Below are 22,714 nucleotides of genomic sequence, written 5' to 3'. Positions count from 1 at the left end.
CATTTAATTAACCTGCCTCTGGGATGACGATTCACCCCCAGCAGCAGCAACAGCAGCAGCAGGACTAAAGCTTTCTTCAGAGGAATCAATAATAGTGCCGGAGTCATCCAGCCTTAAGTGGGATGCCGGGCTTACTCTGAGCGCTACTGAGGATATTGATGAGGATGGTGTGGTGGGTGTATTTAGTAGCCGTCGGTATGTCGGTGAGCGGAGGGTCTTAGCTGATGAGGGAGTGCTTGTATTCTTTTGGGAAGAACTTTCAGCTTTTCCCAACACTTTGCCATGAACTCTCGTTAAATGCCGTAACATAGACGAGGTTCCAAGATGGCTAAGGTCCCTCCCTCGACTGACTGTGGCTTGACATACACTACAAATGGCTATACAATTGTTGTCTGGATTTGGGTAGAAATAATTCCACACATAAGAAGTGGATTTTTTTGTTTTATGCCCAGGCATGACAATGGCCTTTTTCTTGTCACGTGCCAGAACTGCTGCCACTGGTGCAGGACTTACACAAACAACCTCATCCTCATCAACATCCTCATTAGCGCCCTTGTCGCCTACACAAATCTCCCCCTCATCCTCTTCTAATTCCAAAGTGGCATCCTCAATTTGGGTATCACCGGCTACACTGGGGCTATTAAGGCACACATCAGCAGAATGCTCACGATTAGACATCCCACTGTTGGATGGACTCTCCACAGGGATTGTTGTCATTTGTGAATCAGAGGAAACATTCTCCTGTAATGCCTCACTGTTATCTTGCAGCTCGGCTTTGAAGCGTAACAGTAGTTGTGCACCAATTGTAGGCTGGGTGACTTTTTGGGATCTGCCACTAATAGCCAAAGGTGAAGGCCTCATTCTCTCTTTGCCACTGCGTGTGTAGAATGGCATGCTTGCAAATTTTTTTTTATCGTCACTTAACTTTTGCTCAGTTACACTTCTTTTTCGCTTCAATACAGTAAATTTTTTTTGGGGTTTTGTTTTTTGCACTAATTTGAAAACACTCTGTTGTTTGACATCGCCTTGGCCAGATGACGTACTGGGAACACTAACATCAGGACTGGTGACAGAACCTGGTTGCTCATTCTGATCATATGTGGACTGCTTTGAATCCATTCTGAGCGCAAACCACTGGGGAGTGCTAAAAATTATTTGGTAGATACTGCTGACAGATATGACTTTTGACAGCTAGAAATATTAATGCACAATTAGGGAGGACACCCCAAAAGCACTGAGGAGTGCTAAAAATTATTTAGTAGATACTGCTGACAGATATGACTTTTGACAGCCAGAAATATTAATGCACAATTAGGGAGGACACCCCAAAAGCACTGAGGAGTGCTAAAAATTATTTGGTAGATACTGCTGACAGATATGACTTTTGACAGCCAGAAATATTAATGCACAATTAGGGAGGACACCCCAAAAGCACTGAGGGGTGCTAAAAATTATTTAGTAGATACTGCTGACAGATATGACTTTTGACAGCCAGAAATATTAATGCACAATTAGGGAGGACACCCCAAAAGCACTGAGGAGTGCTAAAAATTATTTGGTAGATACTGCTGACAGATATGACTTTTGACAGCCAGAAATATTAATGCACAATTAGGGAGGACACCCCAAAAGCACTGAGGAGTGCTAAAAATTATTTGGTAGATACTGCTGACAGATATGACTTTTGACAGCCAGAAATATTAATGCACAATTAGGGAGGACACCCCAAAAGCACTGAGGAGTGCTAAAAATTATTTAGTAGATACTGCTGACAGATATGACTTTTGACAGTCAGAAATATTAATGCACAATTAGGGAGGACACCCCAAAAGCACTGAGGAGTGCTAAAAATTATTTGGTAGATACTGCTGACAGATATGACTTTTGACAGCCAGAAATATTAATGCACAATTAGGGAGGACACCCCAAAAGCACTGAGGAGTGCTAAAAATTATTTGGTAGATACTGCTGACAGATATGACTTTTGACAGCCAGAAATATTAATGCACAATTAGGGAGGACACCCCAAAAGCACTGAGGAGTGCTAAAAATTATTTGGTAGATACTGCTGACAGATATGACTTTTGACAGCCAGAAATATTAATGCACAATTAGGGAGGACACCCCAAAAGCACTGAGGAGGCTAAAAATTATTTGGTAGATACTGCTGACAGATATGACTTTTGACAGCCAGAAATATTAATGCACAATTAGGGAGGACACCCCAAAAGCACTGAGGAGTGCTAAAAATTAGTTGGTAGATACTGCTGACAGATATGACTTTTGACAGCCAGAAATATTTATGCACAACTATGGGGGACACCCCAAAAGCGCTGGGGAGTGCCAAATATTAACAAAAAATAATAAACCTCTATCCTCCTCTCTTCACTAGCGATTTTGGTTAGAGCAATTGCAAGAACAATATTGTATTCTCTGTCCCTGCTCTAATCAGCCTATGACTACACCCTGCTCTCTCCCTCTGTCAAATGGCGATGGATTGCTGTGGAGGCGTGCATTTATAAAGTTGAAGTATCGCGAGAACCGAGCCCCGAGATCCGACGACGTCACGATAACGTTCGGCCTCGATTTGGATTCGGAACGGGCGGGAGAGTACCGAGCTGCTCAGCTCGGTACTCGGATACCCAAAGTTCGGGTGGGTTCGGTTCTCGGAGAACCGGACCCGCCCATCTCTAGATAATACGCTCTGTTTTGGACATGTTGAGCTTTGGGTAGCATTGGGACATCCATGTGGAGATAGCAGAAAGCGGAGGTGGTATTGGAGGGTGAATGAGCGAATTAGTGCCCCAAGAGAACAGATGTACAATGAAAAATGTAAAGGGCCAAGAACAGAGCCTATTGTTGGATCTCAACAGATAGTGAGAGTGGAGGGAAGGATGTGCCAGAGGTAGAAATACTACAAGAGCAGTTCGATAGGTAAGAATTGAACTAGTAAAAAACTGTGCCACAAAGGCTAATGGAGTGAAGGGTGTGCAGAAGAAGAGGGTGATCAACAGCGTCAAAAGCAGCAAAGAGGTCCAGGAGAATGAGTATGGAAAAATGACCCTTAGACTTTGCAGTAAGTAGAGAGCAGTGTGAGTAGTGTGACAACAGTTTCAATGGAATGTTGGGGGCGGTAACCTGAGCGCATGTTTAAATGAGGATGATAATGTGACAGTGGAAAGACAGGTTGAAGATATATATATATATATATATATATATATATATATATATATATATATAATTCGCTATACACAATATATATATTTTATATGAACATATGCATTTGTGCAATAGATGAATAAAAAATAAAGAATGAGTAACATAATTCTACTTACCATTTGATGCTGTGAAATCTATTGCAACTGTGAAATTGATTTGTGTCCTACGGATAAAACACACAGTGTTTATTATTCAATTCAATTATGCTTAGCAACACACAGAAAAAATGGGCAGCATACTTCCTATATAAACACAATTTAAAAAATACTGGAATTAAACCTTACTGGTATATTCAGAATGCAATAATAAAATTGATTTAGTCCTATAGAAAGATCCATACAAAGTTTAAGAATTTGTTCTGTTCTGGTCATTGTGAATGCACTCACCATAACAATGAAAAATTCACCCAGAATGCTAATTTCTTGCAGGTTAGCTGCACACCTACCTCTTAGTTGTTTATGTGGGTTGCATGTACAGGCCAGCTTGCGAAAACTAAATAGTATTGACCTAAGACTATATGGTAAATACAACTCTAAATGACCTCCCTCTTTTGATGATGGTGATGACTAACAACTACAAATGATGCACTATTATAGTCATTCCTCATAATATGGTTTCAGGGTTTCCAGCTTCCATTTAGCAATTCGGAATTTCCTGCAATGTACCACCCCTATGCATCCCTGCAATTCCCAGAGCTCTGCTCAGGGCTGTGCATGCTGTCTCTGTATCTGGGGATAACAATGGCGATGTGTGAGTGAGTAACCTGATCTATTTGGGAGCACAATAAGCTCTGATGACTCTTTGAGGTATTAATATAAATATGAGACAGCATGGCTGTAAATGAGGATATATTTAAGACATATGGGTCTCTAGCTATATGATGGTCTATGAGGCCAAATTGGTTGCATTTAGGCTACATGGAATGAAGTATTACCATGGCCGATGCAACCATTGGGTGAACCTAGGTGGTTTCCTAGGGCTATGATGGCACCGTGAAGAGCCACACTCCCAGTCTGATTCGTTGAGGATGCTGACGACCCCTCCCACCCACCAAGGTAAGACGTAGCAGGGGTGGGAGTCTTGAACTGGTCCAGGGTGAAATAGTGGCATGTGAGGATATATGATTACATATGAAGTTATATGGGGCAATATGTGGGAGACATTCAATGATAAACAAAATACTTTTTACTTTACTTTAAAAACAATATTTTCTTTTTACTGTATGATATATGATAAGCATTCATTTTTATGCTGCAATACTTCCATCTTTTTTTGTTAAACCACATGTCAAATAAATTTTTGCATGTATAAACAGAACATGGTGTATACCATTTTTGCTAAAATGGTAAGCCAACTGAACATTTTAGCAGTGTGCATAGCTCACCACAATAATTTATTTCACAAATTTAGCAAAGCAGGGATTATGGTGATTACACTATAAAAATTCAAGTAGGCAGGTGTGTAGTTAGAATAACCTGCTAAATATGAATGCTCAGTAAAATTAAAATAAGTTATATTTTTAAAGCAATAAACTGCTTTTTCTTTACATTTTCTTAGGTTGGCCAGCAGTGATTGTCTTGAAAGCATATTCATGACACATTTCAGGGTTATTGAATTTGTAATAGATAATTGCAAATGGCTTTAGAAGACCTTTGAATTTCTATTTAAAATCGGTGGGCATGAACACAGTATTTAATAAGCTTTCAGTGCATGAGCTGTATGTCTATAAAATGTAAGCTGTGCTTACACTGCTCACTATATAACAAATATACAGTACATTATTCATGTGATGTAACTTTGACTCCTTCAGATTTTTATTGTCATTATAACCCCATGTGGTATCTGTGAAGGTCACAATGCATTTGCAAAATCTGATCATGTACAAATCCTGCTAAAAGTGTAAAGTGTTTTCAACAAGTACAGAGGCCAGAATGTTGCTTGGAAACTAAAACCTACAGAGCTATTTTTATGACCAGAAGTCAGAACGCTACTATTTCTATTAGCAAACAATCCATAAAAAGTCGACGTATTGTTGAAGCTTTCCTTAGCTCACATCTGTGCCGCAGCGAATATGTTAATTTATTGTTTATTTTTAAAGTGGTCTTAACGCACACAAATTGAAAGGGTAAAAATAATGTTCCCTAACTTATTGCATACTTCAAATATATAATCTATAGTAAGGTGAAAGCCCCTTAGGGTCTGTTATAAGCACTGTCTATACGGCATGTAGATCATTACGCATTATTATTATTATTTTTAACCTTTATTTATAATGACTCAGGCCCTACATTTCATTGTACAAAATACATCAATGCAAAATAGAACATAAAATAAATTAGCATTAATACATCCATAATACAGAAACCAGCTAATATTTTAGCGCACATTAGCCTACAGCAAAAACAAGAATACATGTAGCTGATAGAGGACACGCAGGATAAAATGGACAAAATTGCAGTGGGTATAGCAGCAGTACCGTATATGCATCGTCCAGTAGGACATGCAGACATAAAATAAAAGAGAGAGAGGACCCTGCCCATGAGAGCTTACAATCTAGAGGGGAAAGGAAGGAGACAGAAAGAGCACAAGAAAATGTGTGAGAGGGGAAGCAGATGGCAAGGTGTCTCTAGGAGGAGGGTTGGTAGGGGAGTATGAAGAGGTAGGTTTTGAGGGAGTGTTTGAAGAACTTAAAACGGGAATAGTCTTGTAAAGCTGCTCCTTCTACTCTCCTTTGCCCTGCAGGTCTTAGAATGAGCTCCAACTAACAGCTTAGCTGAAAAGAGAGTGTGTCTGGTTGGATTGCAGTGATGGGGTAGATGAGGATTGTTACTGAGTGGGAGAAATCTTACTAGATGCTCTCTGACAGATTATTGTAATTCAGCAAGGGCAAACTTTGGTTTGTAATCAACCTCTAATTTGCTGGGAAACTAGCAAGTGAAAATGATGCAGCTAGGACAGGTTTTGATGTTTGTTTGTTTGTTTGTCTGTTTGTTTGTGCAACCTGTTTTGAGTGTTATATGTCATTTATATTCCATTGCATTTCATTTTACTTGATGTACTTAAGTTTACACTGGCTGACTAAAACTTGTTGGACCAGTAGTGAACACAAGGTACTTGCATTGAGCTGTTTGCGGTCTTGTGATATGTTTATATGCTGTGCATCACATATATGTCCTTTAAACGAAAAACTTTATTAATAGATCAATAAGAAAACTTTTCTTAATGGAAGTTAATGAAACAAGAAAGAACATTTGTATTGGGAAACAGAACAGAAAACTGTACAATGTGTATATGCAGGGCCACCTACAGCAATCATTTAATGTGTATGAATGACCAGACTGCCTTCTTAGGCTGCACAAGACCCCTTCCATGTAGTATGAACATGCAGAACGAAAAAGAAGCTATTGGATCGTGCCCAATCTTTAATGGGGATCAGCTGAGGTTGCAAATAGGGCACCCCAAAGCAGGCAGGGTGACTTTGTACCAGTCTCACACCCTCCCTTGGTGCCCTGTGTATATGTGCAATTCTCTGTCCTACAAATCATTATCTCCTTTTCAAATCTATATGGGGGTTTCAAAATATGGCTGCCAGTTACACAGATGCAGGTTCATAGCTGTCAGCATTTTACAGTACAACAAGCAGACATAACTAAGATGGGTGTTCAAATGTTTCTCTGCTCACTACATCATGTGTCATGATGTGAATAAGTTCTCTGTATAGCGCTGCGGAATTAGTGGCGCTATATAAATAAATGATGATGATGATGTCACTGTGGTTGCCATGGTAGTCCATGATATGGTACAGAATTCTAAATCAATAATAGCAGCCTGAATAAACAAACCAGGGAAAAATAATAAATACCAACATTCTTTTTTATAGTCTGCCACAGTGATTTATGTTAAAAACACATCTCATTGTTTCATTAGATAGCTTCTTTTAACTATTTTGCATCATTTTATTTGTTTGCATTGTCAAGCTGGATATTATTGCCAGCTATAACAGACTTATCACAGAGTCAAGGCTTCAAAATGGGTCACTGGAAACACGCAAAAGACAGCTATTTGTATGCATACACAGTACTTCGAGTCAAAATGACAATCGAAAATTGTTTCAGTAATTAAATCTGTTATTTATGAGCACTAAAGATAATTCTCCATTCTAATTTACTTTGGCCAGTGCAAATTTTATACAAAAGCAAAATAAAAAATAAACTATTGAAATACATTTACAGTTCAGGGTGCTCCTTATATGTTTCTGGATATCATATAAAACAGGTTTGTGCTTTCGATTTAACATTGATTACATCTTAAATTACATCCATGTCAGGATACAGCCAGTACATTGAAATCTTTGAGACCCGTGAGGAAGTTCAGATATTTCAAGTGAAACAAAGCATTAAATTAATTTTAATTGCAATTAAATCATATGTTGCTAAGTTTCATCTTTAAATTAAATAAAATAAAATATTTAATTAAAAAGCAAGATAATATAAATATGTGCAAGACAATTATACTAAAGATGAAGTTCAAAGCTAAACTAGAAGAGAGAGACCTGATAAGCATTTTGAGTTTCCAAGTTTGTCACTGATTTATTCTGCTTCCCTTCTGCACTAGGTGCATTTCCCGAGAACCCCAAAAGAACAGTAAGAGGCCGACAAGGGGCACCACTGCATCTAGCGGCCATATCTTTGAACTGTATGTATAGAGCATTTAAAAATGCACTTAGTTAAGTTTGCTCTATCCCCACCTTATTGCAACTCTGCTGTATACTAACTGCGTTCATTATATTGCCTCCTAACATATTTAACAGTCTATGACATCAGGCATTAAGATGTAATATCAAACAACAATGAAGTGTTTGTAAATTATTATCATCTACTTTTATTTATTTAGCCACAAGTTGCCAATGGTAAAAGCTATCCAAAAACCTAACCTTAGCCTCTCCCATAATAATACACTCTTTCCACCTGACTCATTATCATGTGACATAAAGATACAAATGTGGTTTTATTAGCTGGACATATTTGTATAGCATTTTATGCCAGTCTACAATCTTAATAAAGAATGCTTACATGACGTTGACTAGGGTATTGAAAACATGAATGTATTCTGCTTTAGCCCTTAGCCCCAGCTTACTTAGCATGTATTATGGATCTTTAGCTTCCTGGATGGAAGCCCAGGCATTTTCCTGCAAACTTTGCACAATGCCGAATTAATTGGAATCTTACTAATTGTGATCCATTTCGGTTCCCAGGCTAAAAAGCACCCATAGATTATGATACACTTACTAGCACACTTTACATTTATAATTTTTGACATATATTTTGTTAATCATAATATTTCTAGTTCAGTTCAAAATGCCTTCTGAAAACTGAAAATGGATGGCAATAATCTTTTATAAGAGCAGTTCTGTCCAACTTAGAATCCTCTGCTATGTGTGTGATAAAATTACAATTTCTTTATTCCCTTTATCTATAAGAGTGAGTCACATTTTAGGTGAAATGAATTCAGAAATACAAATAACTCAAGAGTTTACTAAGTTTCTCTTCATAGTATATATGTTATAAACAAATTCAGAAACCTATATCAGGTTCACAAATAATTAAGATGAACTAAACTGACAGGGCACTGTTGACAGAAGCACTGGTCGTTGAAAGTGGTGATGTGAACAACTTTTGAAATCGCCCTTTACAAGCTTTTGTTTTTAGTGCTAGCCACTTAACAAGACACTTTTAGCTATCTTGAGTGGGAGTACCAATTATTCATGGGGGCACACATCATAACCATGTAGTTACAGAGAAAGTTTTGGAATTTACAATTGATCAACTCTTTGAACCCACTTTCATTATTTGGGCATAACACGCTATCTCCATGCCCCATAGCAATTTATTTATTTATAATTATTTTTTTTTGGGGGGGGGGGGGGGATATCTCAAGCCCGAACTTGAGATATCCGAGTATCGAGCCGAGCAGGCTCGGTACTCTGGCGCCATTTCGGATTCGAAATCGAGGCAAAACATCATTGTGACGTTGTCGGATCTCGGAGCTCGGTTCTCGCGATGTCTGAAATGCATAAATAGCCGCCTCCACAGCAATCCAGCGCCATCTGACAGACCATTAGAGCAGGGAGAGAGAGCACTTCTTATAGCACTTCTTACAGCACTTCTTAAAGCACTTCTTATAGCAGGGATAGAGGAGGCACTTTTGCAAACATTACCAACTGTTTGGGGTGTCATATTCCCTCCTCCACAAACTATTTTCTGCCTGCAGAAATAGTAATATACCAGCAGTATATGTGAAATACTGCCCAGCTCCAAGAAATTTATTTTCTGGTGCTGAAATTATTAGATACCAGCAGTATATATTTCTGAATTTCCACTACAAGTGTTTGGGGTGTCAGATATTCCCCAGTTCTAAAAAAGCCATTTTCTGGCATTGAAAATACTATATACCAGCAGTATATATTTCTGAATTTGCCGAGAGTTCATGGCAAGGTTTTGGGGAAAGCTGAAAGTTATGGCAAAAAAATAACAAGCACTCCATCATCAGCTAGGACCCTTCTGTCACCTACATCCCGACGGCTGCAATCTACATCCACAACACCGTCCTCATCAATATCCTCAGTAGCGATGGGAGTTAGCCCTGCATCCCACTTGGTAAGGCTCGATGACTCCTGCACTATAATAGATTCCTCTGAAGAATGTTTAAGCGTTAGTCCCACTGCTGCTGCTGTTGCTGGGGGTGAATCTTCCTCCCATAAGAAGGCCAAGAAAAAGAGCAGTCCTACATTACAGCAATTAACTGTTAAACAATCTTTTGGTAGAGGAAGCAAATATGACAGCAGTCACCCATTCGCCAAGCGGATCACAGACGCCATGGTTACTATGCTAGTGTTAGATCTGCGTCCAATATCCACAATAAACGCAGCTGGTTTTTCACAGTTAATTGAGGTTTTGTGTCCGCGTTACAGAATTCCATCGCGACACCATTTTCCCTGTAAAGCTATTCCACAACTATACCAAAAAGTTTGTAAAAATGTAGTAATTGGCCTCAAAAATGCCATTCTGCCCACTGTCCACTTAACCACAGATATGTGGACAAGTGGAAGTGGGCAAACCAAAGACTATATGACTGTGACAGCCCACTGGGTTGGTCATTCTCCTTCACCAGCAGGAACAGCAGCAGCATGTACACCACTACATAACATTTGTCACAGGCAGGCTACTCTTTGTATCACTGGCTTCACTAACAGGCATACAGCTGATAATTTGTTACGAAAACTAAGAGATGTGATTGATGCATGGCTTATACCACTTGGACTCTCCCCAGGGTATGTAATTTCTGATAACGCCAACAATATAGTGCGAGCATTACAGCTGGGTGAATTCCATCACATTCCCTGCTTTGCTCACACAATAAACTTGGTGGTGCAGAGCTTCCTAAGAAATAACGGTGAGGTGCAGGAGATGCTTTCGGTGGTCCGTAAAATTTTAGGACATTTCCGGCATTCTGCCACAGCATGTAGGAGATTGCAGCAGCTGCAAGAACAATTTGACTTGCCCTGCCACCAACTTAAGCAAGAGGTGTTAAAAAGGTGAAATTCCACCCTGTACATGCTTCAGAGGATGGAGGAACAGCGCAAAGCCATCCAAGCGAATTGCACAAGCCATGACATTGGGAAAGAAGGGGGGATGTATTTCACTCTTGCACAGTGGGGAATCCTTTCTGTGCTGTGCAAGGTGCTGAAACCATTTGAAGTTGTGACGTGTGAAGTGAGTGCAGACTCTGCTAGCTTGAGCCAAGTCATTCCCTTAATTCGACTATTGGAAAAGCAGCTTGAGAGACTGAAGGATGAGATGAAAGAAAGCAATTCCGCAAAGTATGTTGGCCTTGTAGATCAAGTACTTAATTCGCTTCGCAATGATCCTAGAGCAATTAAAATTTTGAACTCGGATCACTACGTTTTGGCGATTGTGTTTGATCCAAGGTTTAAGACCTACATTGATTCTTTTCTTCAAAATGAGCGAGATGTGAACCTTTGCAAGGAGCTATTGGTCAGCAAGTTGTCCGCTGAACTGGGCCTTGGCTTGACGACGTCAAATCCTTCAGTTTCTCAGGCAGCTGCTGCTCGGAAAAAAATAAACTTTCCAAAGCAAAGCAGGGATGACGCAGGGGCAGACCACAATAGTTTGACATCTGGGCTGGTTTGAAATATTTTACCAAAAAATGTGTGACTTTGCCCATAACTCCATCCAATCCGACTATTAACATGCAAAGGATGGTGGAGGATTATTTTCAAGAGGTAATTGGCATGGAAATGTCAGACAGTCCCTTTGCTTACTGGGAAGAAAAGCAAGCCATTTGGAAAAGCATGTACAATATTGCTTTGCAATACCTAAGCTGCCCACCCTCCAGTGTGTACTCTGAAAGAGTATTCAACAAAGCCGGGAACCTTGTTAGTGATCGACGTATGAGGTTACTTCCGAAAAATGTGGAAAAGATGATGTTCATCAATGAACTACATCTTCCACAAGGAAGGCCTTTACCATCAAAGACATCCAAGCACTGACAGTTCTCTAATGGCGGATTCAAGCGGAGATGAATTGATAGTCTGTAATTATGATGTACACACTAATGAGGGTGAGGATGATGCTGAAGATGATGACGACAACATCTTTTTAAAACTTTCTATATAAGTGTAGGGTGTAATCTACCCCCAAACAGGAAAGGGACTTGGGGCATTTCTATATCATGTACCGTCTTGAAAGGCTGATGTTTTGTTAATTTCTCGATAAGGGTAGGGTGTCATACACAGACAGACACCAAACTGCCTTTGTTCATTTATATTGTATTGTACAGTCTATACCAGCTGAATTTTTAACTATTTTACTACAAGTGGAGAGGGGGTCTGATACAGACAGAAACCAAACTGCCTTTGTCCATTTCTATTTATATTCAACAGTCTTTACCGGCTGAATTTACTTTCTATTTTACTACAAGTGGAGAGGGGGTCTGATGCAGACAGAAACCAAACTGCCTTTGTCCATTTCTATTTTATTGTTCAGTCTATGCAGGCTGTTTTTTTCTATTTAAGTACAAGTGCAGGGGGGGGGGTGCTGATGCAGACAGATACCAAACTATCTTTGTCCATTTCTATTCTATTGTTCAGTCTATGCAGGCTGCTTTTTTCTATTAAGTACAAGTGGAGGAGGGGGACTGATGCAGACAGATACGAAACTACCTTTGTCCATTTCTATTTTATTGTTCAGTCTATGCAGGCTACTTTTTTCTATTTAAGTACAAGTGGTGGGGGGAGCTGATGCAGACAGATACCAAACTACCTTTGTCCATTTCTATTTTATTGTTCAATCTATGCAAGCTGCTTTTTTTTATATTTAACTACAAGTGGAGAGGGCCTATACAGACAGACACCAAACTGCCTTTGTCCATTTCTATTTTTATTGTAAAGTCTATACCGGCTGATTTTGTTCTTTTTAACTACAAGTGGAGGGGGGGGGGCTGATGCAGACAGAAACCAAACTGCCTTTGTCCATTTCTATTTTTATTGCACAGTCTATACCGGCTGAATCTGTATCTATTTAACTACAAGTGGAGTGGGGAGAGGCTAAGACAGACTGGCAGCAAACTGCCTCTAGCCATTACTATTTAACATACAGTCTATGCAGGCTGATTTTTTTCTATTTAACTACAAGTGGAGGGTGTAATATACACAAAAAGACGATGGCTACATTGCCAATAGTCAAAGATGGAGAGGAAGACAACCAGGCTTGTCTGTATAATTTGCAGGCAAGTGTTAGAATTAAGGACAGCCTACCAGGGATTAAACTGTATTTTTCTTAATTTGCACTACTAGAGCCAAACAGAAAAGATGCTTTGGGCATTTCTATTGACTCACTTATCCAAGAAACAGGTGGAGCACTAAATTAGGTTATTTTAGAACAAAAAAATTGTATTTTTTACTAAAATTGCAAAACAAAATGAAACAAAACCAAAACACGCAAGGGCGGTTTTGCCAAAACCAAAACCAAAACACAAAGGTAATCCAGATCCAAAACCAAAACCAAAACATGGGGGTCAGTGACCATCTCTAATTTTTATTAGCATAGTGCTAACAAAAACCTGAATGCTCCAGAAGGAACTGCCATTGGCTCTGAATTTGTACAGAGGTGGTAGCACTTCCTGATTCCAGACAGCTGTCAGCTTGGACAGCAAAACAGTGATAACGTAATCACTAAACTGGAGCTTTATTAACAGTTCCTGAGTGTACAAATACAGTTTCACAGTATTCAGTTGAATACAGTGTAGTATATACAGGATGCAGTATTTAAGCATCCAGGGATCCAAGTTGCTCACATGGGGCCTGATTCATTAAGGATCTTAAATGAAGAAGTATCTTATTTCAGTCTCCTGGACAAAACCATGTTACTATGCAAGGGGTGCAAACTAGTTTTCTGTTTTGCACATAAGTTAAATACTGATTGTTTTTCATGTAACACACAAATACTTGATAGCTTATTTGTACACTGAAATTTAAAGTTGATTTTTGTGTGCTACATGAAAAAACAGTCAGTATTTAACTTATGTGCAAAACAGAAAACTAGTTTGCACCCCTTGCATAGTAACATGGTTTTGTCCAGGAGACTGAAATAAGACCCCTCTTCATTTAAGATCCTTAATAAATCAGGCCCATGATTACTAGGTTCCTTTTACAGTAGTGAGAAAAAACACGCCACAGAAAATCACCTATTTGGCACTAACTGGTTTTGATATGTTAACCCCATTTAGAATAAACAAACAGATTCTGTAAAATTATATTTGCAGTATACTCCAAGATTCATTTATGATCTATTGGGAGATACACAGTGGCAAATGAGGGAGGGAGAGCGAGCTGCTGCGCATGCGCCCGCACATGCGCAGCAGCTCTAATTTGGCGATTCTGAATTGGACAGCAGCCATGGCGCTGTCAAAGAAGCCTCCGCGGCAGTGCTGTAAAGAAGCATCCGCGGCAGTGCTGTATTGTGGTATACAATACAGCACTGCCGCGGACGCTTCTTTGACAGCGCCGACAAATCAGTCTGCCTCTCAGTCATTGTGTTGTTCATACAGAGACTGCATGAGAAAGCATCACAGTGCCCATCTTCCTGTACTCAGACACACGCTTAGTGAAAGTACCCCGTTATCCCAAACCCCCTCCACGCATGAATCTTGTGGCTCCATGCATATGATGTACTGCCGTTTCTTTGAATAAGTGCGTTCCCAGGCTGGCCTGTTAGTAACCTGCATTCTGTGGAGACAGAATCAACTTGTAAATAATCGTTCACAGGTCACTATGATGTTGTTGTTTCTTTTCATCATCCCTTGCACACTAGAGCGATTCCAGGGTCCAGAATACCGCTTGAAAACATTACTTATATTGACTATTTAGGGGGGGCCAGCCCAAAGTAGGGTCACAAACCTAGTTGGTGAAATTAAATGCAAACTTTTTGCTGTATAAAATCATTATAAATTATGGTTTGCATAAACTATCAGCTTTAGCCTTTTTAAGACGTTCCTCAACTACATCCCTATCAATGCTTTATGAAGCTGTAGCATAATAAAGGCTCAGAAGTGTCCAATAATGTGCTGAAACAAGTAAATTGCAAACTCTTCTAACAGTGCAACGCTGAATTCATTTTAAGGCTGCACTGCAGACTACCTAGCTGGAACCTGGGTGCTGCTGCATGTATCCATCCATTTTCCCAGGAGTTTATCTATGCTGCTAGATTTTTGATACACACAAGTGAGGCAGCAGCTAAACTACAGCATTGTAGTTGGATAACTTCTTACAATATGTGAATAAGCAACACTTTGTGCCTCAATCAAAGAAACAGATGTCTGTTGGAGTATTATTTTTTTTTATTCTGCTCCAAAATGAAACATTTGGAAACCTCCTTTCTATAAATCCTGTGTTTGTCCTTGGTAGTAACGAAATAAGGAAAGTAGTGACTGCTATTGAATGCAGGGAGGGGATGGGAAGTATGCATTGGGCGGAGAAGGATAAACATTGTCTCTCTGCCTACCTAGGACAAGGTTCTCATCTAAGTATTTAGGAACCAAATAAATCAGTTGCAATAGTTTACTTGATTCAACATAGCCAACATTTTAAAATACTTTGTAGAGATGCTCTGCTACTGAGCAAGCTACTTGTCTAGGTGTAGCTTGATGAACTACAACCCGCAACATGATGTTTATTAACCCTTACTATGTAATTTTACTGCAGTTTAACCTTTGAATCTCAAATATTAAAACAAAGTAAGAATTCATTTAAATAATTGAAATGAAGAAATATACTCAGAATGATCTAAATTTTGAAAAATAGTGACAGTTGTCAACACTGCTATAACACCATTACTGACAGCAGACCAAAGCGTAATATAAGCTAAGAGCATACTTACCAACTTTGAATAGTTGGTTTCTGGGAGCCTGTCATAGGAGGTGGGCGTGATGGGGGCGGGGCTCCAAAATGCGCCTCATTTTGGACCCGCCTCCGTAACGGCATGACGCAAACCGCGTCATTTGACGGCGGGGGGGGCGGGGCCAAATGCCGCGATTCCCCGGGAATCGCAGCGTTTCGGAGCTAATTCTGCCCACTTCACTAGGAAGTGGGGCACTTCCTAGTGAAGTGGGCAGAATTCAGGAGATTGCCACACTCACACGGGAGTCCGGGAGACTCCCGCATTTTGCGAGGAGAGTTGGCAAGTATGGCTAAGTGTGCTGCATATATCCTGTTAGTCAGGGATCCTGCATAAACCCGAGGACTAAGGGCTCTGCCAGGCATTTGCTACTTGTGCTTTATATACTGTATATACCGCAATGTGAAATTATGTAGCAGAAATGCTGTACCACACCATCTTAATGCTTTGTATAAGTTCTGTAGTACAATAAAAAATGTAATCAATGCAAATTAAAGCCATTATTTAAATATACAGAAGGCAATATTCAACTGTGCTTGCAGTGATTCCGGAACGGGTAAGGCACTCCGCGTTACCGCAACATCGCAGATTTCCCTTTGCCCCTTCCCCCAGGGTTGCAAAGGGAAATCCGCAATGCTGCGGTACCATATTACTGTAAAAAAATGTGCAGCCGCAATGTTCATCCTAACTGAATATGCCCCATAGAGACAAAATCTTCCATGCATTTATTTGAAAATATTAGTAAATATTGTAACTATTTTAGCAGGTTGTGAAACTGACAAAGCAACGTGAACAAAGAAAATGGCAAAAAGACTTTCATGTCATCTGGAAACACTGCGAGCTTGCTGTGAGCTTACATGGGGCTCTAAATGGATTGCTACTGTAACAAAATATGGATATTGATACATAGCTATAGAAGCAGCAAAAGACAACTTTCACTTTCACCTGGGACTAATGTTTCATGACCCAGTAAAACTAGTTCATTACCTTACTGCAAATGAGAGACATTTTCATCCAATTATTTTTTTTCTCTTTTTAACAGAGAATACTAACTTGAATATGAAAAGCCTTGCTTTAATTAAGTGTTCAAGAAAGTATTTAAGTGTGTGCAATATTAATTATAGATGGGATTTATTGCAGTGATTAAAGAGTAAGTGGTAAATCCGTGCTATCTTGTGACAATTCTCTGATTAGTTTAGTTGCAAATAAGGTTGGATATTTGTGTTAATTGAAAAAAAATAATATATGTGCTATTGAGCATCTTTCATTACCTCTATATGGATACCAACAAGCGTAGGCCTAAGAGAGGTGGGAAACCAGAATTAAAATTGTTTTTATTGCAAATCAACTCCCTAGCGTCCAGCTTGCAGTCTTGTTGAGACTATGAAATTGGAGAGAATCTTGAGAATACTTTAGGAGATTACAGTTGATATTTTTACACTTAAATTTTTGACATGTACAAAACCAAACATTTGTTATTAGACCAGATGAGTCAGGGCCGTAACTAGGGCTGTGCAACAGGGGCGACCGCCCAGGGCGCAACGATGAAGGGGGGCGCAATTTAGGAATATTTTAGGTTCATTTGGTTAAAATTGAATGCTAGGGGGGCGGCATTTGTCTTTCTCGCCCCAGGAGCTAGAATTTTAAGTTACGGCTCTGAGATGAGTGTACTGCTTTTTGTAAGTAACCCTAACTGTAAACAAGAATTGCATGTTCACTTGAACACTGGAGTCTCATGTACCCACATCTGCCTCTTTCAAACCACATTTGACCTCCATTGATTAGTGATATTCACCACTTCACACCGGCATGTGCACTCGCACACTGATGGCCTGTTGAATTAGTAATGTGGCCAGTTGAAGCTGACTGGACAAATACATTCCCTTGTTCGACCAGTTTTAATACAAACCAGAGCTAAACATCAAAGTCAAATTTGTCTACAATATTTATCCCTGGATAATACACTAAATTTAGGCTAATTTATGAATATTTGCTTAACTACTGTTCGACTAGATGGAGTAGAGGGATACTTTCAGTCCAATTGCTTTAAATAATAATCTATGCTCACTTTGACATAAAACAATTCTGACATCTAAGAAAAACACATGCTATGTCACCAACAGTACAGATACTACTAAAAACGGTGCTAGGCTACTATTGAGAGAACATAGGCAGTCGCCTAGTGCACCAATGGTTAGAGGGTGCCAAAATACAATGAAAGAGTGACATAACTGGTCACGTTAATTTATTTTTTGCCTGCACATAACCAGGATCTGATACATAGGCAGTGGAATAGCAGTGGATAAAGTCAGGGTTTGGAATATAAGCAGCAGAGAAGCTGTGATTGAAGTTCAAAGACAGGGTCCAGTAAACAGATAGCAACAAGCGATGGTTGAAGTTCAAAGCAAGGGTCCGGTATACAGATAGCAACAATCAGTTGTCAATGTTCAAAGCCAAGGTCCGGTACATGGGAATCACACAGTCTGGAAATGCTGGTTTATTGGTCAGGATGAGACTGCATGCTCTCGTTGCCAGATACTTGCAGCCGCAGGTATGCATCCAGCACCTGTGATGAAGTCACCGTCCATTCAGGGACACATTACCTTTACGCTCTGTTACAAGCTTCTAATTAATGAAAAATATGATAATTGCCTTTCACACTACATCTGCCACCTCCATGCTCCAGCCTGGGTGCCAGTGCAGCAAATATATGTGATTTATTTTTCCAGCATAGTATTTCATATACTGAAGTCCTTATTATTATTATTACCATTTACTTGTATAACGCCACTAATTCCGCAGCGCTGTACAGAGAACTCACTCACATCAGTCCCTGTCCCATTGGGGCTTACAGTCTAAATTCCCTAGCACACAAACACACAAACAGACTAGGTTCTATTTTGTTAGCAGCCAATTATCCTACCAGTATGTTTTTGGGAGTGTGGGAGGAAACTGGAGCCCCCGGAGGAAATCCACGCAAATATGGGGAGAACATACTCCTCACAGATAAGGCCATGGCTGGGAATTGAACTCATGACCCCAGTGCTGAGAGGCAGAACTGCTAACCACTTAGCCACCACACTGCCCACATAAGTGCCCATTTGGACTGCAAACAGCACAACAGTTGTGTTGAATTTTAGCTGCTTCTATTTGATCTCCAACACTCAATCAATAAAAAAAATAATTTCAGAGGGCTGTAAGGGATCAGTAGAGAAGAGTAAATCAGCATTCCTACGAATTACAATGCTGACTGTTCTCTGGCCCCCATCCCCACAGCAGTTTTATAGTAAGGCCATATGTTTTTCTGGGCTGGTCAAAAATCCTAAAAGTAATGGTGGCCATAGCAAAACATTCTGGTGACCGTACATGAAAACAGTGTCAATTTAATAGCAGTCAATTAACCTACTTGTTAATTACTGTTAAACAGATGTTGTCCTATATCTTCAGAAGCCCAAAAACATACTAGTAGGTTAATTGGCTGCTATTAAATTGACCTTAGTCTCTCTCGGTCTGTGTGTGTATGGTAGGGAATTTAGACTGTAAGCTCCAATGGGGCAGGGTCTGATGTGAGTAAGTTCTCTGTACAGCGCTGCGGAATTATGTGCAAAATCCCACATAAATGTATATTTCTATGTTTGCAATAAAAGTTTATAACACACCAAGGAAACAAATCCTGACACGCTGGTCATCTGGATACACAGGAGGGGCTCAGCTGTAGCTCCATCCACTGCTTTATTCTAATAGCTAAACCACCAATCAGATTCCCCTCTCTGTGATATCACCAATCTCTGGGCAGAATTATGATTATTTATCCTATTTCCTGACTCCCCCAGATATTTTTATACAACCTCCCACTACCCATAATGCAGCATGAAGGGGCTCAGTGAAGATGGCAGTGATGGTGTGTAAGTGTCTGATCGGGTCACACAAAGAATAAAAGGACAGCTGTCCAGCCTCATAATCCAGATATATAATCACTCTATCACAGGAAATATTGTCAGGTAAACAAATCCCTTTTCTGTCATGTCTCACTGTATACTGATTATTATACCAACTGCCACCACACAAACCCCAGGACTTGTTATTATCTCCAATGTATGAATAATCTCCTCTCCTGTCTATACTGGGATAACACATTCCTACCATCCATCTCCCTGATTTACTGACCTCCACTTCCCAGAAATGTTGCCCTGAGGAAAATCTCCTGGTGCTTAATACCTGATGATACTGAAATCTCTCTGGTGTTTCTGGACGATTGTGGCTTGGCGACCTGGATGCAGTTTTCATATCACCTGATATATGTATATCATTAGCAGCTGTGTTTACATCCAGTAATATGTCTGTAGCTTCCTGCACATAGATTCCTATATTTATACCTGTTATTATATCCGATAATGTATGTAATTTCCCTGAGATGAGACCCACATCCAGATCTCCCACTTCATGGACCTGGTTATCATGTCTCTCTCTGTCCTCAGTATCACATAAGTCACCTGTGCCTGTTTCCTGTAAGACAGTCACTGGATCAGACATATTACACAGCTCCTCAATGTGACACATCTTCCTGGACAGCTCGTCCTTCTTTATTTCCAGCTGCCGGATCAGATCAGACACTGAGAGTGAAACGCACTGTTCCTGCCTGGAGATCTCACTCAGGACTCTCTTCTTTAGGTCTTCCAGCTGTCTCCTGATGTCTCTAAACAGGGCAGTCACTCTATCTGTTACACCAGCTGCTTTTTCCTGATCTTCTCTCCTGCGCTCCTGCAGTCTCAGGACTCTTTTCTCAGTCTCCTCTCTCTTTGTGGTCAGTTTCTGCAGAACAGTTTTCAGTTTCTCTTTCTTCTTCTCAGAGGCCTCATCCAGCGACTCCATCTTATGTCCTCTGTGTTCCCCAATCAGACAGCAGGACACACAGATACAGGCAGCGTCCTCAGAACAGAAATACTCTAGGATCTTCTTATGGGCAGAACATTTTCTGTTCCCCAGGGAAGTGGTGGGATCAGATAAGACATGTTCTGGTGACTTGCTGTGTACTCTCAGGTGCTTATCACACAGATAAGCTTCGCATAAAAGACAAGATTTAGCAGCAGGTACAGGAGAGTGAATACAGTAAGTGCAAAAGATCCCAGTTTCCTCCTGATCTGGCCGAGTAGACAGGAACCTCCCCACTATGTTACACAGAGTTATGTTCCTCTGCAGTGCAGGACGTTTCCTGAACTTTGTTCTGCATTCAGGACAGGTATAAACTCTAGACTTCTCCTGTGTATTCAGCACATGATCAATACAGACCTGGCAGAAGTTATGCCCACACCTCAGGTTTACAGGATCTGTATAAATGCTTAGGCAGATGGAACAGTCCAGCTCCTGTCTCAGATCAGCAGACGCCATCGCTGACAGCAGAAGAGTGAAATTAAAGTGAAAGTCTCTGACACTCAGACACCAGTGGGTGTGTTTCACATTCTCCACAAAGGCGAGGCTGAGCTTGTCACTCAGATTATATATAGGCTCAGTTATACTAAGAGACATAGATAATACAAAAAGGGACATCATGCAGAATTGTTTTTATTTTAGAACTGTAAACATCACTTAATAAGCCTAAAATATTAATTTTACAGAGATTACCCAGTTACTTTATGAAAAGTACACTTATTTATATGGTTATTAAAAATATTGATGAAGGCTTAAATAACAATTTATTTCATTGATGAACAAGTAGCAAACCGTCTCAAATTGCTAGGATTTAAAGGACCCCCCTCAAATATATCAAATATATACCCCCCCATATATATATATATATATTCCATATATATCAATAGAAAATAAATGCATGTAATGTTTTCATGGTTTGCAGTCGGTACGTTTTTCCTTTTATAATAAATAAAACACTGCTATAACTGAGAATACCTGTACCTACATTTACTGCTTTAATTTATCTCTATTCCATCTGATAGCATCCGAACATCAAAAACACAATCTAGGCATCACAAAGAATGCAATCACTTAAATCAGATTAACTTTAAAATGTACTTAAAGCATACGTGTAGAAAAAACAAGCTAACACTACTTACCCTCCTTTAATATAATCAAGAAAAGAAACTTCTGTTTCCACTAGAAAAGAAAGCAAAGTAACCTAAAAAAAAAAGGAAACATGGTTAAAGATCAACAGTGCATTATATTGAAACTGGATCTCATATAAGTTGATTCTAAAGCTACTAAATCTACCTACATCTACAACTTGTCATTACATACTGTAACACACAAGCATTGTCTATTTTATTGGTATTACCAGTCTGCCAATTATTTTAAGGTATAGTATAGAAATGTTGCACAGGTAACATTTACACGTCATAACTAAGCTGGAAAAAAAGTAATTCTAGAACAGACTTGTCTGTGAGTTATGGATCTAAGAAGGTTGATTCCATTCAACTTATTCAGTTTCTTTCTGAACATCTTACATTTCTTTGTTCCTCTGATTAATGCAAATTAGTTTCACTTTTATCTTTACATAAAAAGAAAGTACAGAATAGCAGAGATATAATTTCCATGAAGAATTGTTAGAAAACTGTAAGCTGAAAGACTCATTAATGCAGTGATTGTCTTGCTATTACATATGCAGCTATAACGACACATAAACCACATGTTTCTAATAGGTCTTTTTAAACAGTTTCTTGCAACACAAGAAATTGCATCATCAAGATTTGGCTCGAAGTCCGAAGCTGTAACAAGAGTCAAAACATACAAGCAGGAACAAGTTCCTTGTGCAGTGAATTCTGGGTGTGCTAAAATTGTTTCATCTCTGAATTCAGGCCACTACTAGACACATTACTGATAATCATATTAATAAAGTGCACTGCACTATATTTACAATACCATACAAAAGAGTGCACATTATATATATATATATATATATATATATATATATATATATATATCATACTTGCCAACTTTTCCTCGTTGGTTTCAGGGAGATCCCGGGGGAGGTGGGTTGTGGGGGCAGGGCTTGACAAATTGCATCATTTTGG

General features: G+C 39.5%; 2 protein-coding genes across 3 annotated transcripts in view; both read right to left on the bottom strand.

Annotated features, from left to right (window-relative positions):
• The window catches only part of CPNE8 (copine 8), a 349,264-nt gene that overhangs the window by 78,998 nt on the left and 247,552 nt on the right, over nucleotides 1–22,714 (bottom strand). For both annotated transcript variants that reach the window (XM_075208844.1, XM_075208843.1), the window contains exons 13-14: nucleotides 21,761–21,822; nucleotides 3,336–3,382 (exon numbers count right to left, since the gene is read on the bottom strand). In XM_075208844.1, the coding sequence (XP_075064945.1) occupies nucleotides 3,336–3,382; nucleotides 21,761–21,822 (109 nt within the window). The remainder of the gene's footprint in view (nucleotides 1–3,335; nucleotides 3,383–21,760; nucleotides 21,823–22,714) is intronic.
• LOC142152323 (E3 ubiquitin/ISG15 ligase TRIM25-like) lies at nucleotides 17,572–21,091 on the bottom strand. Its single transcript, XM_075208842.1, has one exon. It carries the CDS (start codon nucleotides 21,078–21,080, stop codon nucleotides 19,506–19,508), a length of 1,575 nt encoding a protein of 524 aa, XP_075064943.1. The 5' UTR covers nucleotides 21,081–21,091; the 3' UTR covers nucleotides 17,572–19,505.

This window comes from Mixophyes fleayi, chromosome 4 (genome assembly GCF_038048845.1).
Source record: "Mixophyes fleayi isolate aMixFle1 chromosome 4, aMixFle1.hap1, whole genome shotgun sequence".
Taxonomy (NCBI): domain Eukaryota; kingdom Metazoa; phylum Chordata; class Amphibia; order Anura; family Limnodynastidae; genus Mixophyes; species Mixophyes fleayi.
The sequence above is the reverse complement of the archived record's forward strand: the minus strand, read 5'-3'. Positions and strand labels throughout refer to the sequence as shown.

Coding starts and splice junctions, on each gene's coding strand:
- LOC142152323 (XM_075208842.1), bottom strand. CDS start 21,080: ATGGCGTCTGCTGATCTGAGACAGGAGCTGGACTGTTCCATCTGCCTA.